This window comes from Papio anubis, chromosome 13 (assembly GCF_008728515.1).
Source record: "Papio anubis isolate 15944 chromosome 13, Panubis1.0, whole genome shotgun sequence".
Lineage (NCBI taxonomy): Eukaryota > Metazoa > Chordata > Mammalia > Primates > Cercopithecidae > Papio > Papio anubis.
The window spans coordinates 85,820,238-85,836,733 of NC_044988.1; the positions used below are offsets into that span (position 1 = coordinate 85,820,238).

Consider the following 16,496-nt stretch of genomic DNA (forward strand, 5'->3'; position numbering starts at 1 on the left):
CACTGCACTCCAGCCTAGGCGATAGGGTGAGAGCCTATCTCAAAATTAAAAAAAAAAAGAAAAAAAAAATCTGATAGTAGTATAAACATCTCAGCTGTATTTTTTGCTGCATTGTTGTTTATTATATGGTTGTGATGTATGATAATTTATATAACAATTTACTTCAACTCTTATTTTTAACTTTTGGATTATTTCCTTTTTCTTATAACTAAAATGATGCTCATGAGCATCTTTGCACATAAAATACTTTTATAGCTCTAATTATTTCTTTATCATTGATCCTTACAATTGAAATGCTAAGGGAGGGGTGTAAGCATATTTAAGGCTCTTGATACCTGTTTCCAAATGAATATAGTGAACAATATTATCCATTTTCTTCCATTGGAATCAGCCACCTTTGAACGTGAATGGACGATGAAGTTTGTATTTGAAACAGAAGTTTGTACAGAATTATGGCTCCATCTGACACCAGTGGCTGGAGAAAGAGCAGCTCTATTTAAAATAACGTTCCTACCTATTGTAACTTAGGTACTAAAATATGAAATATGAAGCTGATTTTTTGACAGAGAACTTTCCAAAATGGATTCCTCTCTCTACGGAGTGCATTGTGGGAATATGAAGTCATGAGATTGAGGTTCAGGTTCAGATTCCAAATATTTATTATTTATTTACTTATTTATTTATTTATTTATTTATTTATTTATTTATTTATTTTGAGACGGCATCTCGCTTTGTCACCCAGGCTGGAGTGCAATGGCATGATATCAGCTCACCGCAACCTCTGCCTCCCAGGTTCAAGCGATTCTCCTGCCTCAGCCTCCCAAGTAGCTGGGATTACAGGTGCCCACCACCACACCTGGCTAATTTTTGTATTTTTAGTAGAGATGGGGTTTCACCATCTTGGCCAGGCTGGTTTTGAACTCCTGACCTCATGATCTACCCACCTTGGCCTCCCAAAGTGCTGGGATTACAGGCATGAGCCACTGTGCCTGGCCAGGTTCCAAATTATTATAGTAACTTTACCATATACATATTATTTGAACATCAAGCCACCATTTTGGCTCTCTGTTCCTGTACTGAGTTCCAGTGCAGCAATTTCAGACTCCCAGGCCCTGAGATAAGCACAGACTCTTCACTAAGGAACCCCAGAACCGGTTCTTTGCTAGCTCTGATGCATTTCATACTCTTTTTTCTTCCTTGTCTACCCACATTATAAATGTAGTTGGGCTTTTTATGTTAAGAAATCCTCTTCTTCCACTTTAAATTCTTGTTTCTTCCTGTTGGCTGAGGGTGTAGAATGCAGATGGCCAAGCTGCCTTCATCCAATGAGTTGAATGTCCATTGAGGATCTCTGTGTACTCAGCACCAGACCAGGTTGTAGACAGGCAGTATTTCTGCCCTTGTGAAACTTGTAGTCTATTAGGGGAGCCTGTTATTAAGCAGGGAGCCACACAACTATTGCATTTAATTACTTTTGTGGAAGAGGCAATGATGAGGAAGTGTGAGATTTTATGGAGAACAGCATGAAGGTCCAAGAAAGCTTCTCTGAGGAAGGGACATTTACATGGAGATCTGAAGAGGGAGCAGGAGTCTTCCTGGTGAAGGTGAATAGTGGTTGGGGGTAGAAGAGGAAAGGTCTCTTAACACTGTACATGAAGTGTGGATTAGAGAGACTAACGGCCTCCTTTATGGCAGATAGGACTTTGCCATCATTATTTCAGTTGTGGACAGGTGTTTGGGGCTTTTCAGATGCAAGATTCCTAGAAGTCTGACTTCTGGAAAAGAAAAGTGTCTCAAATTAAAATCACACTTCCTACAATTTAGATTTCCCAGTTTGACTTTTAAGGGAACTTCAACTTCTTGAAACTTTTATCCTCTTTCTTGGACACCCTCAAATACTCCCTGCAGTAGACTGGCTTAAAGGTGGTGATAGATGGAGACAATAAATAAGAACACAAGACTTCCCCAAGTGAACCACTGCATGTTTCAGACACTCTGCCAGACACTTGGCCTCTGCAATCCTATTTAATCCTCTTGTCAACACAGAGAGGTCACTATTCTTATCCCCATCACACAGATGAACCAGTCTGGGCTTGGAGTACATATGGGACTTGCCCAAGTTCACTTGGCAAGTGAGTGGGGAAGCCCAAGTTTGAACCCAGTTCTGTCTGACTCACAAGTTCTGCTTTTTCTCCTGCATGGTGCTGAGTTTCAGAAGAAAGCACATGGGGTGCCTATGTCCCCAGCACACCTCGGCATGACCCTCCCCATTCTGGTTGGAGACATTTCACCATAAGCCCAGACTGCCAGGGAACCTTGGGGGTGGGACCCCTCCCTTGGCAAAGAGGAGAGCAGTTTTTCCCAGCAGCAGCAGGGATGGGGTTGGGGGAAGATAAGTCTCCCAGCCTTCCCATCATCCTGACATCCCCGGCAGCCCAGACAGGAGTTTCCCCTGGGCATCCACAGGACAGAAGAAAGTGCTGGTTTTTTGTTTCCATCTTCCACCTTAGGAAGCCTCTCAGAGAAGGAGAGAGGTTACTTTCCTTTCATGCCTCTGCCCTTACCTGCTGGACCTGTTTAGGTCCCACTTGTCCCCTCAGCCCCAGTCCCATATCATGAGACATTCCCTTCCCTTACGCACCCAGGCTAGCACTCAGAGAAACTCACCCCTGGGTGACTTTCAAGCAACTTTCTAAATTATAGGAATTCAGTTAACTGAGCACTTACTCTGTGCTGGGCTATGGCTGGGATCTCTGTGCATCTCTCACTTAAACTCCAGAATGTTTCAGCCAAGTAGAACGTTGAGGTTGAGGGAAGTGGAATCATTTGTACAAGGTGACAGAGCTGTGTTTGGGATTTAGGATTTCCTAACTCTGAACGAATGGTAATAGCTAAGAGTTATTGCTTTGCTTTACATGTCATTTCATTTCATCAGCACAATAACCCTGCTGTAGATGTTGTTCTTTTTTTTCTTTTTCTTTTTCTTTTGAGATGAAGCGTCACTCTGTCACCTAGTCTGGAGTGGCTCACTTCAGCCTCAACCTCCTAATAAGCTCAAATGATTTTTCCACCTCAGCCTTCCAAATAGCTGGGACTACAGACACACATCACCACACCATGCTTATTTTCATATTTTTTGTATAGAAAGTGGTCTTCTTGTATTGCCCAGACTGGTCTTGAACTCCCGGGCTCACATGATCCTCCAGCCTCAGCCTCCCAAAGTGCTGAGATCACAGATGTGAGCTGCCCTAGGTGTTATCTTTTTAATCCTCATTTTATAGATGATGAAACTGGGGCTTAGAAGGGTTAAGTTCACACAGTTAGCAAGTGGTAAAGCTAAGATGCAAACCAAGAGAACTTAAGCTGCACAGCACCTGCCTCTAAACCCTGGGAACATCCTTTTGCAATGGGCTTGTGTCTTGCCCAAGCATCTTGTCCTGCCCCTTGTGGGTAATCTTCTTGCTTTGTAGACCTCCAAGAATGAAGTTCTTGGTATGAACTCCAGGCCCAGAGTTAAGCACTCAGCATCTTCTCCCAGACTTCCTTCTTGCCAGTTTTCCACCTAAATTTCTTCCCGGTTCCCAGAGCTAGGGCCTCCGCGATGCCTTGGCACAGCATGATGACTGTCTGCTCCCTTCATTCTCCCTCCCGTATTTGTCTGTACAGACACCAGCTGTTCCCCACATCCGCCTTATGGGGTGACCTGGACCCGGCTGGCAGACAAGAGCAAGACAGTGCAGGAAACTCTGTCTGACAGGGGTGTCCAATTTCCCACCCAGACACCTGCCTGCAGTGTGAGGCAGACAGGAAGGGGCAGGACTCAGCCTCTCAGGATGTCAGTTTATTATTTTCCTGTTGGAGCCTTGAGGAGCCTCAAATACAAAGCAGATTTCCAGAATGGTCGCTCCAATGGTTTCCCTTCATGACAAAAAATATTGAGTTTATAATTGGAATCATTCTAAGTAAGCATGTGTTGGGGTGTGAGGGAGAAAAGGGAAACAACCTTAACATATTCAACATACCAAAGCTTTCTAAGGTGTGGTGGCCTGGAACACTAGTTGTGGTCATGTTTCAGATAGCTGCTAAGAGACTGATTCTTATAGATGTCTGGGGAGTTGGGGTAGAGTCCCGGTTCTGTGACTTATTAACTCTGTGACCTTGAGTAGGCCAGACTCACTTTGGGTTTTTATGTCTTGATATTTGAATTAGATTCCTGTCTAAGAACTCAACATACCAAGGCTTTCTAAAAATGTGCCTAAGGACTCTTCAGATGGCTTCCTGGATGAGTTAGTCATTGAGCAGGAAGCGGAGGGATAGTTAAGACTGAGACCTACAGAGAATAAGAAGAGGTTAATCCTAGAAACACATCTCAGCACAGGATGGTGCACCCAATTCATGCAACTATGTGTAGGGCTACAATATTTGCTAAATGACCGATTTGCTAAATCTTAAACCCTATCTAAATGAGAACATGGTTTCTTAAGAAAGGACATTTTACCCAACATGTAGCACATTGGTCATTGGTCTAAGAAGGTTAGTGATTCTATAAGATATGGAAAAATAATCAACATCATTACATGGAGAGCAGCCTTCTTAGCAGAGTGGGTGATAAACTATATCAACAAAGGGCTGGGTGTTGGGTAGCTGACTTGGGGATGTACATCAGTGTCTCTTCTTGAGCCAGCAGCCAGAATAATCCTTTTTGTTGTTGTTGTTGAGACAGAGTCTCACTCTGTTGCCCAGGCTCATTATGTAGTGGCACAATCTTGGCTCACTGCAACCTCCGCGTCCCAGGTTCAAGCAATTCTCCTGTCTCAGCCTCCTGAGTAGCTGGGATTACAGGCACGTGCCACCACACCTGGCTAATTTTTGTTTTTTTTTTTAGTAGAGACGGGGTTTCACCATATTGCTCAGGCTGGTCTTGAACTCCTAACCTCGCAGAATAGTCCTTTTAAATCAAGTCAGATCACATCACACCTCAATGCAAAGACATACAGTTCCTTCCCATTTTACTTGGAGTGAAAACCTAAGTTTTCCCAATGCCTACAAAGCCCTTGGGAAAATGTGGGTGCTTTTCCCACCCACATTGCTTCTCTGACTGCCCCCTTCCCACTGTCTATGCCTTTTCTTATCCACCTCTGGCCCTTTGGACTCCTTGCTGTCCTTAGCTCAGCTCAGGCATCCTTCTACTTTACAGCCTTTGTCACTGTGTCACTGGCAATTTCTTTGGTGGAGAACCCTCTTCTATTCATCCTCATGACTCACTCCTTCACCTCTTTCAAGTCTTTGCCCAAGTGCCATGTTCTCAATGAGTCCAACACTGACCACCCACCCCACATCACCCTGGCACTCCCACATTCATTTGCTTTGCCTTCTGTTTTGTTTTTTCTTTCTTCCCTAATACTTATCACCCTGTAATACACTATAAAATATATTTATTTATGATCAGATGACCCCTACCCCTCTTGATGCTAGAATGCAGAATTAATGAGGATAAGAATGTGCTTCTTGTTTGTTTATTGATAGATTCCAATTTCCAGTGTACCTCAATGTTTCCTGTCCAATAGTACGTACTCAACACCTACAAATAAATACTTTTTGAATGAGTGAATTTAGGGTAGTACCTGCTGTGTGATAGATACTGTACTAGGCCATGAGCAAGAACCTGGTCCCAGCTGTGCTGAGTTCATGTTTTATGGATGAGTAGCCAGACATTTAGAGTATAGCAAGTACTCATGGAGACACAGCAAGTCAGGAGGTCAGCAAAGTTTCCTAGGGAAGGCAACAACAAAGGCAATACACGAAAGGACCAGAAGTTATTTCCCAGATGAAAGGAGTAAGAGAGGACCAGAGATAGGGGTGGGAGGGAAAAGGGTATCTCTGGCCAGAGGAATAGGCTGTGCAAAGGCCCAGACACTAGGGAAAGTGTTAAGGAAATTATAATTCCCTGAGTATGCCCAGAGCATGGTGCAAGGGGAAAAGGGATGAAAGATGAGCCTAGATGGATAAGCAAGGCTTTTATCACCCAAGCCAAGGAGACTGAACTTTATCCAGAGGCCAATGGTGGTATTCAGGAGAATTTGAAGCACTGAGCCAGTCTAGGGAATCCCAGAAGGCCTTTTAGAAGAGGGAGTAGATATGCTTAACTTGGAGGATTAGTAAGAGACAACAAGCAGATGGCTAAGCACACTAGACTAACTCTTCCATATTCAAAAATTACTGGCTTCTGGAATGTTATTAAATCCCATCCCTCCCCTGGCCCCCTGCTTTGGAATGTAGCCCTGACTTTTTCCTTATGGATGAAATAGACACTCATTTTATTTTGGTCCTATGATGGAATCAGCCCTTCTATCCCAAAAAAATTATCAGCATAATTATCAACGTTATTACCACCACCATAATCATCATTACCTCACTGTCAAAACTATCACCACCATCACCACTAGCATCATCATTTATTGAGCACATATTTTATGCCATGCATTATGCTAAATGCTTTACTTGCATTTCATACTTTACCCAACATGCTTCTGTGTGGTAGGACTGTTAGTACCTCCTTTTTACAGATAGAGAAACTGAAGCCCAGAAAAGGGAAGTAACTTGCCTTATAGCATACACCAAATTCAGCAACAGGGCAAAGACTCAAACATGTCTTTTTCTCCTCTAGGCCAGTGCTTTCCTCCAATTGACCCATATTTTTTCCACTTTATCTTCCATTTATCCACAAGACCACTTTATCTTCATTTAAATAAGCTTCTGTATACATTAACTGTTCCATGTTTTATGCCAGGTACTGTATCCATCCTACCTTTAAGAAACTTACAGGGGAATCTTTGCCCTTGGCGTCATGCCTTTATCTACTTGGTCCTCATGAAATCTTTCCATCAGCACTGTGAAGACCCTAAGATTCAACCAGGTGAAGTGACCTGCCAGTGATGTGGCCCCCACAGCCAGCAGGAGACAGAGTCAAAGCTCTCTGACCATCAACACAACATGACTCTTGTCCCTCCTCAACCAGCACCCCCACCATGCTCTGCTAGTTACCTCCCTGTGGAGTCTGAGTCAGAATCCAGCCCCTGCATGTCTCTCAGCTCTAGACAGGATCTGCAGCCAGAGCCTTGTGGTACAGTTGCCTCAGCTGCATTCCTGAGCCACTCACACTCACAGATGGAGGTGTTAGCCTCAGCAGCTCACCCAGAGGGAGAACCCATGTGCCGGAGCACCCTCTCTAGCCCCGAGTAAAAAAGGAGAGAATCCTGGCAGTCATGGCCCTGGCTTGCTAACAGAATCCCAGAGTGGGTGGCCAAGCCATTTATGGGACAGCCTAGCCACATGATGCTGCGAATCCCCAAATGTAAACTGGCCACCATGGTGTTCATGCTGTGGGTGGTAGGTTTTCTTGGGAGGCCGCCTCGGGGAGAAGGTGGGGAGCTGCTTGGGGAGTCAGGGAATCTGGCAGTTGGGCTCAGAGCTCTGATTTTATCAAGATGTGATTCTTCTCTCCATGCCTCAGTTTCTTCATCTGCGAAGAGAGGACCCTGACTGCTGCTCTGCCGTCCTCCTGGGGCATGGTGCTAAGGAGTGCCAGGCCACCTGCCAGTCCACTGACTCACCTCTTTGCATCTTAGTTTCCTTTAAGATGTAAAATGGGGATAGTAAGAATAGTTATCTCTTAGCATTGCTGGGCAGAGTGAGTAAGATAATGATACACATTGAGTTTAGCTCAGTGCCAGGCACATAATAAGGATAAAGGTTATTGGTGATTAAAAAGACAAAGCAGCAGTCAGCCTTTTCACGTTGTGAAGAAAATACCTTTTTCCCCCACTTCTTTTTACTCTCACTTGCTGAAAAGCTCTCAAGTGTTTGAACTGGGTTTTGGAATCCTGCATCATCAACTCACTGACTGGTACTGAGGCCTGGGACAGGTTAGCTTTGCTTTAAACATTCTGAAACCTCTATTTTCTCATCTGCAAGATGGGTAGCTAATAGTGATAGTCTCACAAGGTGGTGTGGAGTCAGAGAGCTAATATATAAAAATCATCTGGCATGTGGAAGGTCCTTGGGAATCACTAGTGTGTGTACAATGGTATTCACCGCTTGAACCTGCATGAACAGGTGTCCCAAAGTCCTTTCTAGGTTAGACCTAGGAATACCTGAAAATCTCTACCCTTTTCTTCTCAGCTTTATATCTGTGATCAGTGAGGAAGCTTGTAACAGACAAGGCTCTGAACAGGCAGTTCACAAAGAGGCAACAGGAGGGAAGAAAACACCATGTGTCTCCTCTACACTGGGCGCTCTGAGAGCTAGGTTGAACCTGACATGACTTCACTGACTCCTCACCAGAGCCCTGCGAGGTCTTGATAAAGACTCTTGTCTTACAGATGGGGAGGCTGAAGATGCCAGGGACTTGCTGAAAGTCATACAGTTTCTGTGTAAAGTCTACAACATACTACTTACAAGCATGTAGTGGAGACAAGGAGGCTCTGGATAGGCCTCCTGAGACCAACCCTCCTAGGCTTTGTCATATTCTGATTGAGTTTCCTTCGGTGTTTATTTGGAAAGTGCTTAAACTGCCCAGACTGGCCTGGGGAAGGAAGAAAAAGGTGATGCCACTCCAGCATAGCCAGAGTGCCGAGACAGGCCTGAGAAGCTAACTGGTGGCAAGGCCTTGCCAGCCAACAATTTTGGAGAAGCTGATTGAACTGGGGAGGGCAGGAAGGGAAGCATTCAAGACAGGATTTGTGAAGAAATTCTATGTTTCAACTTCCTTTCTGGCCAGGTCTTTGCCTTCTACCTTTCTCAGACTGAGAAGGATTTTCAGCCAGATGGGAAGTTAGAAGCTATGAAAATCAACTCTTGTTATAGGTAGGGAAGCTGAAGCTCAGAGAAGGGAAGTAACTTCTCTAAAGTCACCCAGCAGCCAACTGCAAGAGTGGAGGTTCCCTGATTTGTATTCTGCCTGCATATTAATGCATTCATTTGCTCATTCATTCATGGGTCATTGAATGCATAAAGACTCAGTTCAACAACAGTCATGGTCCCTGCCCAGAGGGAGCTGACATCGAAGTAAAGAAGTAATTCAGTATTAGAAGGGTGTAAAAATAAGATGCTGTGATATGGTATGAAGGCGATGGTGCTATTAGATATGGCAAAAATGGCAATTACTTTTGCACCAACCTAATATCTTTGGTCAGACTACTGAGGGAGGTAGTGATACTTGAGAAAAGACTTGGACAATGAAAAAGAGCTGGCCAGGGAAGGGCAGTCAGAGTGGAGGACTATTAGTGGCTAAAGACACAAAAGTAGGAAAACAGAGTATATGAGGAACCGATAAATAAAGAAGCCAATGAGAGTGAGGAGGAGAAAGGAACCATGTAAGATCTGAGAATTATATAGAAATCAGATCATGCAAGGCCTTGAACTTGTGGTAAGGACTTTGGATTTTATTCTAAGACATATAATTTTTTGAATATTTGCCTTGAGTGAGGTGCAGCAGAAAGCACAAAAGATAAAGCAGACATGAAACCATCCCTAATGGGTGTTTGAACTCAATGGGAAAGTGTTACAGAGAGAATTTTAGAGAAGACATTAGAGGTAACTGGATCGTGCTAATGAGAGAATGAGAGCAAGGGTAGGAGACAGGGATGGATAAAGCATGGGGGAGTTAAGGACAAGGAGATTGTTCAAGTGTGGAAGGTGGGAGGTGGGGGACAATAGGCAGGAAAGATGGTGAAATACGAGTGAGTGAGAAATTTGATTCAGCATATATGTATTCGGCACTGAGCATCTCAAAGGTGTTAGGTCATGTGCTGGGACTTTTGCATGTTTCTTCTTGCTTGATCCTCACAAAAAATGCGATATGAAATATGGTATTTTAAAAATCCTCCTTTCATAGATGTAGAACCTAAGATCATGACAGTGGAGGGATTTTTCCCAAAATCGTTCAGCGAGTGTGAAGCAAACAAGGATCCCAACCCGAACCTTTTGGCTTTCATGATAGTACTGTCCACACTCTATCCCACTGGTTGGATTTTGACTTGGCTTTCCCCTTAGTTTCCCTGTTTGGACTGGAGGGTTTTCTCTCTATGACACTTCCAGTTCTAACATTCTGTGCTTCTCTTCAAGGTAAAATGAATAGGAGCAAATATTCTAGATTCTAGATGGAATATCCTAGATGTATTCCACAGAGTCACAGAGGCTGGAAAGTAAATGTCCTAAACAGAGAACAGCAAGTAGCTGTGAGCAAGAGAGGTGCTGCTTGGAAAAAGGGACTGTGGAAATGCTTACCACAGCATCAAGCACTTAGGAATTTAAACTGAAAAGAGAAACAAAGACTTGTGGTAGCCATAAGTACAAAGAGTCAGAGAGAGATGGAGCAATGCATAGAAATTTATTCATTCTGTGGCTTAGGCCCTGTGAAAACAGAAATAAACACAATTGACCTGGTCTCTGCCTTATGGGCCACAGAAGTGGTGGGAGGATAGACCAAAAAAATAAAGGAGAGGGAGCGGGAGAGAGAAAGAGAGAGAATAATTGAGCACTTAGCATATGTCAAGCACTGTGTGAGGTGTTTTCATGAGTTATTTCATGTATTCCTTATCACAACCTCAGGAGGTCTACATTTTTATTTTTCCCATTAAATGAATGAGTTCATTGAGACCCAGAGAAATTGTCACATGTTCAAGGTCACGTCTCAAGTAGATGTTCTCACATGTTCAAGGTCACGTCTCAAGCTGGGGTGTATACTTAAATCTTTCTGATGTTCCATTCTACGTTTTAAATTATTGCAAAATTTCAGGATGGAGAGAGGTTGGGAGGGAGGGAAAGTGGTCAAAGAGGCAGAGAAAAAAGAAGAGCTAGACATTGAGAATGAGTACACAAGTACATGAGAGAGAGGGATAGAAACAAAGATTCTCTCTGAGACTATGTGACCACTTGGAGACCCTGCCCAGGCAGGAGGCAAATGAGGTCATTAAATCCATCTGCGCAGATTGGAGACTCTCTGGGGAAAGTGATATGCAAATGTCATGATGCAATGAGGTGAAATCTACTTGCGTTAGTTCAGGCAGGGACTCAAGCAGGGACTGCACTGTGCTCTTTGGAAAGATAGATTATCTGCTGGATGGGGAAGACACTCGCTCTGTTGGGCTCTTCCTATCAGTTTTCAGAAAGGAAAGCTGGCCAAGGTCACAGAACGCATGAAGGAACGAACTGGAAACTGGATTGAACTCAGTCCTCTCACTTTTTCGTATGCTAAAATCTGCTTCCCAGGTCCTTCAAATTTTGTGCAAAACCTCCATACGATCTATTCCCTACTCAGGATTCCAAGCCTCCCAGAAGGTGGTCTAGCTTCCCTGAGACATGCTTTTTGTTTTCATCATTGCCTACTAAAATCAAAGTGACTAATATGTGCAGAGACTTATGGTTTCTCAGAGGACACTTCCACATCCTTTCTTTCACTTGATCATGTATACATCAGATATTCCATTACACAATTCTATTAACCGACTTTGCTATAGTGCACTATAATTTTCCACCCATGATTTTACTCAGCTCCTATAGTTTACAGTACAAAGTGGGTCTTATTATATCAGCTCTACATAGGGACCTGAGGCTCAGAGATAAGTAGCTTGTTTTACTTTAAATACCAGACTTGACACTTATTATTACTTTTGGCAAATTCTTATTCCTTTCTGAGCTTCAGTTTCCCCATCAATAAAAGGGTGATTGTTGCAGCATCTGTCTTACAGAGTTGTCAAAAGTGTTTTCTTGTTTGGAAATCACTGAGTACATTGCCTTACCCCATAGCAAATGCCTGACCCATAGCAAGTGCCTCTGTAAATGAAAACTGCTGTGATTATGATCATGGTGCTCTCGATAAAAGCTATCACCAGGATATAGCAAGAAGCAGAGCCATGACTTGAACTTGAACCTTCTGCTCCTCAAATCCAGTGATTGTATCACTGCCCCCCACTGCCTTCCTGATCATTACAGCTTCAGACCAAACCGCCTGATTCGCTTCTTCTCTCTTTCTGCAGGTCACCCCATTCCCTATGTCCTGTGACCTACAAGGTGACTGTGCTTGTCGGGACCCCCAGGCCCAAGAACACAGCCGGAAAGACCTCCGGGGATACAGCCATGGCTAAGGAAGGACAAGGAGTTGTCAAAGAATTCCCAACGCCAGGACCCGCATCCCTTTGGTATTGATTTCACAGTCAGCTGCTCAATGGAATGGCCTCTCCACACCAGGGATCCTTAGCACCCAACCGGTCTGCCTTTAATTTTACCCAGGAAGGACTCACAGTGGGGTGAATGAACCAAGTTTCGCCATGCTGGATGATGAAATGGATTCCCATCCCAAAGTCTGAGATGGATTGCATATACAGTGTGCAGTCCCAGAGCCTCCTAAAATTCTAGCCATTTGTCACACAACCACAGCAAGAAACATGTTCTATATCTAGAGTGTGCCCATCTGTGGTTAGTACACATGCATGCATACACACCCATACAAACATCTGTGTGAGGGCAGTTCTGGAGATGAGCAGAGAGAGACTGGAATAAACTCAATCTTTTCTTTCCCAAGCTCCTAGCCAACACTATCCTTGGGAGAAAGAAATTTGCAGAAACTGCTAAGACCAAGTGTGGAGATGTCAAGATAGTTCACACCCTGAGGCTCGGAATATGTAGGACATGCACAATTGTACAGTCCTTTGGGATTGGCAGTGAAATAGTCTGTGATCACCTATCTTCTAGGGAACTAGGAGCTAGGAAGAGGTAAAGATTATAAGGTATGCAAAGCGCCCCAATTCTTCTGCTGCCATGGGGGATTTTACCCCAACTCCAGGGTTCGAGGCCAATCTGAGAATGGCTTAGGATTGCAATGTCAAGGTATTATGTCAGCCCCTTGCTTGAGGCTTGAGGTAATAATATCCCTCTAGGACTTACCTGTTCCCTCAAATCTTGCCTTGGGACCACATTTGCTGCTACTTTTCCTGCTGCTCTATCCTATACATTGAATAATCCAAGATGGTAGAACTAGGTTAGAAAAAATCCCACACAACCAAACAGTCTGCCTTAAAAGTGACCCACATTTTTCCATAGCTCCTCACTTTTTAGCCCTTCTGCAAGAGAAAAACCCTTATGGGTCCACATGGTGAGAAGTTAAGTTTCCTGTAAGTGGGCCTCTCACCCTGGAAAGGAGTTGAGGGACATCAGATGCTGGAACCCTCACTGAAAGTCCAGAATGTCTAAGCCAGTGTTAGATTTTGTAAACAAGTGGAACAGTGTTAAATTTCTATGATGTTGGAGCCATCCAGAGACTATTGGAATTGTTGAGACTCTTGGATTATTATCCTTATCCTAATCTTCCTAGCCCTTCAGGCTAGAGTAGGCTTTGGTCTTGAGAACTTCGCTGTTGCTCTGAGGAGATATAATTCTGGGAGAAAGAATCTTTTATAAGAATAGTATACATTGTTCTCGAGAGGGCCATCGGAAGCCAAAGAGTTCACAGCCTCAGCACCAACAACTCAACATGGTCATCGTGTTTTCTATATGGTTTTTCCAGCTACCAGTACTCCCTTCCATACCTGTGACTGGGCAATGCTTTTCTCTCTCCCAGGTCTAGCCTCCAAAGGTTAAGTGAAAATTAGCCAATTGTATGTCGAAGCCCCCACCACTTTGGGGATCTCTTTGTTTCTTTTCAGCCGGGTACTTGTCCACTCCCTTTGAATTAATATGGGAAGAAATTAATACAGGATGAACTGGAGAGAAAGGTTGAGTGTGACATGCTTTCTGAAACCTGGAGCTGGGAATTGAGGTGAAGGGAAGGTCTAGACTAGTTATATCACATAGGGATTACTGTAAATCAAGTCATCTCAAGTCTAGTGAAGACAGCCAACAGAAACAAAACCTAGCATAGGGATAGAAAATATCACGCACATGTGCAGCCTCACCTAACTCCTGCATCCAAGGCAGGTGTTGTTAATCTATCATAGTCTTTTTTCAAGAAAAAAAAATGGGACCAAAAATAACTTTAGGAACCACCATATTATATCACTCCCAGTAGCACCTAACTGGTGATCAAAAACACTTGAGAAGACATCTATTGGCCATCTCTGGCCAACTACATTAAGAAACATATCGCCGAGCGCGGTGGCTCACGCCTGTAATCCCAGCACTTTGGGAGGCCGAGGCAGGCGGATCACGAGGTCAGGAGATCGAGACCATCCTGGCTAACACAGTGAAACCCTGTCTCTACTAAAAATACAAAAAAAATTATCCGGGCGTGGTAGCGGGCGCCTGTAGTCTCAGCTACTTGGGAGGCTGAGGCAGGAGAATGGCCTGAAATAGGAGGCAGAGCTTGCAGTGAGCCGAGATAGTGCCACTGCACTCTAGCCTGGGTGACAGAGCGAGAATCCGTCTCAAAAAAAAAAAAAAAGAAACATATCAAGGTGCTTTTGGCACAGGTGCCCACAAATACGGATGCAGTGCTGAGATAGTTTATGAGACTTACACCATTTCACAAACTCTGAAATTGGGTTCCATATTGGCAAGACTGCCACAGTTGTTAAGAATAATCCTCTATGCTTCTTCCTCACAAAACCATATCTCATTTATATCCAGACCATTACTTCACTGTAATTATAAGGACCAATTATTAGCAAGAAATAAGAAAAATATTAGAAGAATCGATCCTATTCTGAACCCCTCTCCAGTATCTTTGCACTCTTGCCAACTCTCCAGGCCTCTCTCTTGCCCTAGCTGAGTTATCAGCCTGTGTGATGTTAACTTAGAAGATACAAGCTAAGAAAGGTAACAGTATCAACCCTCCCAGTTGCTTAATTATACCCATAGGTAATACAAAAAACTTTGAAGACCCAAAGATGACATTACTAATGATGTGATTTCAGGAACCACAAAAGAACCTTACCAGCTTCCCTCAAATCAGTCCTTATCCTCTTTCTATCTTCACTTCCATCATCATCTATCCCCACACTATCCAGCTAAGCAAAGATTCCTGGAGGCTGACTTGTATCTTCAGACTCACAGAGTGAATTCAGCTCTTCTGAATTAAGACCCACTCAGTCTCTTTCATTCAGACCTGTTGCTAACAAACATATATTTGCCAAGGATATTAGGCAAAAGAGGCTACTTGATTGGTGGCCAACCTCATGCCCACGTGGAAGGTATCATTAATAGGGTCTTTTCAAACCTTAGTGGAGGAGTGTCAGCTCAATTTGAGCAATGTATTTATTCCCAGTTTCATTTTCCTCCTGGGAATTAACTCATCGTTTCATTCCTTCAGTCATCTTCTGTTTAGGTGACCGGAGCACTGAGAGGCAGCTCTGATGCACTATTGTGTATCAGCAGCTCAAAGGCCCTAAAACACTGAAGGTTCTGCATTTGAAGTATTAGATTGTTAGCAGCAAAAAAGAAAAGATGAGGTGGACAGTTCTCTAAGCCCTATTTAGGGAACCTTTTCCAAGTCACAATGTTAACTACCTACCCAAAGGATTTGCATTGCCCCCCCAGATTCTGTGCCAATAACCTTTTAAAGAAATACAGTCTTTGGGAAATCAGTTTCAATGGTGAATTGGGGTGTCAAGGAAGGGAAAGATTAATGGTCATAGATGGTAGGGCTTTGAAAATGTAGGGTATCAGCTGCCACTCCTGGCTTCAACACATTGAGTCACTGCCTAGATGGTTCTCTTGGTCTTATTCCCACCTTGGCCAATGCTTAAATGCTATTTGTTGAAAATAATTCTTTGAGACACATTTCAGCTACCTCCCTTCCAGGTTCGATTTAACTTGGTTGCAATTGTCAATTTGTTATAGGTGTTACCTGTGTGAAAGAAAGAAAGGAAAGAAAGAAAGAAAGGAAAGAAAAGAAAGAAAGAAAGGAAAGGAAAGAAAGAAAGAAAAGAAAGAAAGAAAGAAAGAAAGAAAGAAAGAAAGAAAGAAAGAAAGAAAGAAAAGGAAGAAAGAAAAAAAAAGGAAGGAAGGAAGGAAGGAAATTATAAGGTCAAGTTAACAGTTTTGAGGTTTTATGTTTTTTTCTGGAACTACTTCAAGTGAGAAAATAAAAAAAAATGGTGACAAAGCTGTACAGATAGAGATTAATAGAAGACAAAGAGATTAAAAGGAAATAAAAATGCATGATTAAAAAATAAGAATAAAAAACCTATTTTTATGTTTCCTAAAGGAAATTGTTTATTCTACAGACTCAGTAGGTAGACACAAACATAAACATTTCCCTAGAAGACATAGAGTGGGATTTGATAACACTGTCTGTTATTTTCTGTACATTGTGGTAGGTCCAGGAAATATGACATTTTCTCCCTTGATGTGTTATTGTTGTTGTTGGGGGGGTGGGCATTTTGTTTATTTGTTCGGTGGCAATCAGTGGTAGTAGGGAGTGGGAGGGCTTGATATTATTTTTTCCAGATATTAAGGGGACATATTGTGTCGTTGTGCTTTTCACGTTATAAAATGTTTAT

General features: G+C 43.2%; 2 protein-coding genes across 3 annotated transcripts in view; one reads left to right on the forward strand and one right to left on the reverse strand.

Moving 5' to 3' along the window:
• PAPPA (pappalysin 1) overlaps positions 1-15,876 on the forward strand; it is a 247,697-nt gene extending 231,821 nt beyond the window's left edge. The window contains exons 22-23 of one of the 2 annotated variants that reach the window (XM_003911313.5): positions 12,039-12,200; positions 15,835-15,876. In XM_003911313.5, the coding sequence (XP_003911362.2) occupies positions 12,039-12,146 (108 nt within the window). In that variant the 3' untranslated portion in view covers positions 12,147-12,200; positions 15,835-15,876. Of the gene's footprint in view, positions 1-12,038; positions 13,995-15,834 lie in introns of those variants that run through there. The other variant, XM_021927804.2, reaches the window with a different exon arrangement.
• Positions 13,989-15,908, reverse strand: LOC101011043 (protein PAPPAS). The gene is made up of 2 exons (XM_003911315.5): positions 14,449-15,908; positions 13,989-14,142 (listed from the first exon to the last, which is right to left on the reverse strand). Exons 1-2 carry the CDS (start codon positions 14,610-14,612, stop codon positions 13,989-13,991), a joined length of 318 nt encoding a protein of 105 aa, XP_003911364.3. The 5' UTR covers positions 14,613-15,908.
• Positions 15,909-16,496: the final 588 nt, after the last annotated feature.

What these genes read in the sequence shown, in the direction of transcription:
- LOC101011043 (XM_003911315.5), bottom strand. Translation starts at nt 14,612, where the DNA reads ATGAGATATGGTTTTGTGAGGAAGAAGCATAGAGGATTATTCTTAACA. An exon ending in CACCTGTGCCAAAAGCACCT is followed by an intron (nt 14,143 to 14,448) that starts TGATATGTTTCT and finishes CACCGCGCTCGG; the next exon opens with CGATATGTTTCTTAATGTAG.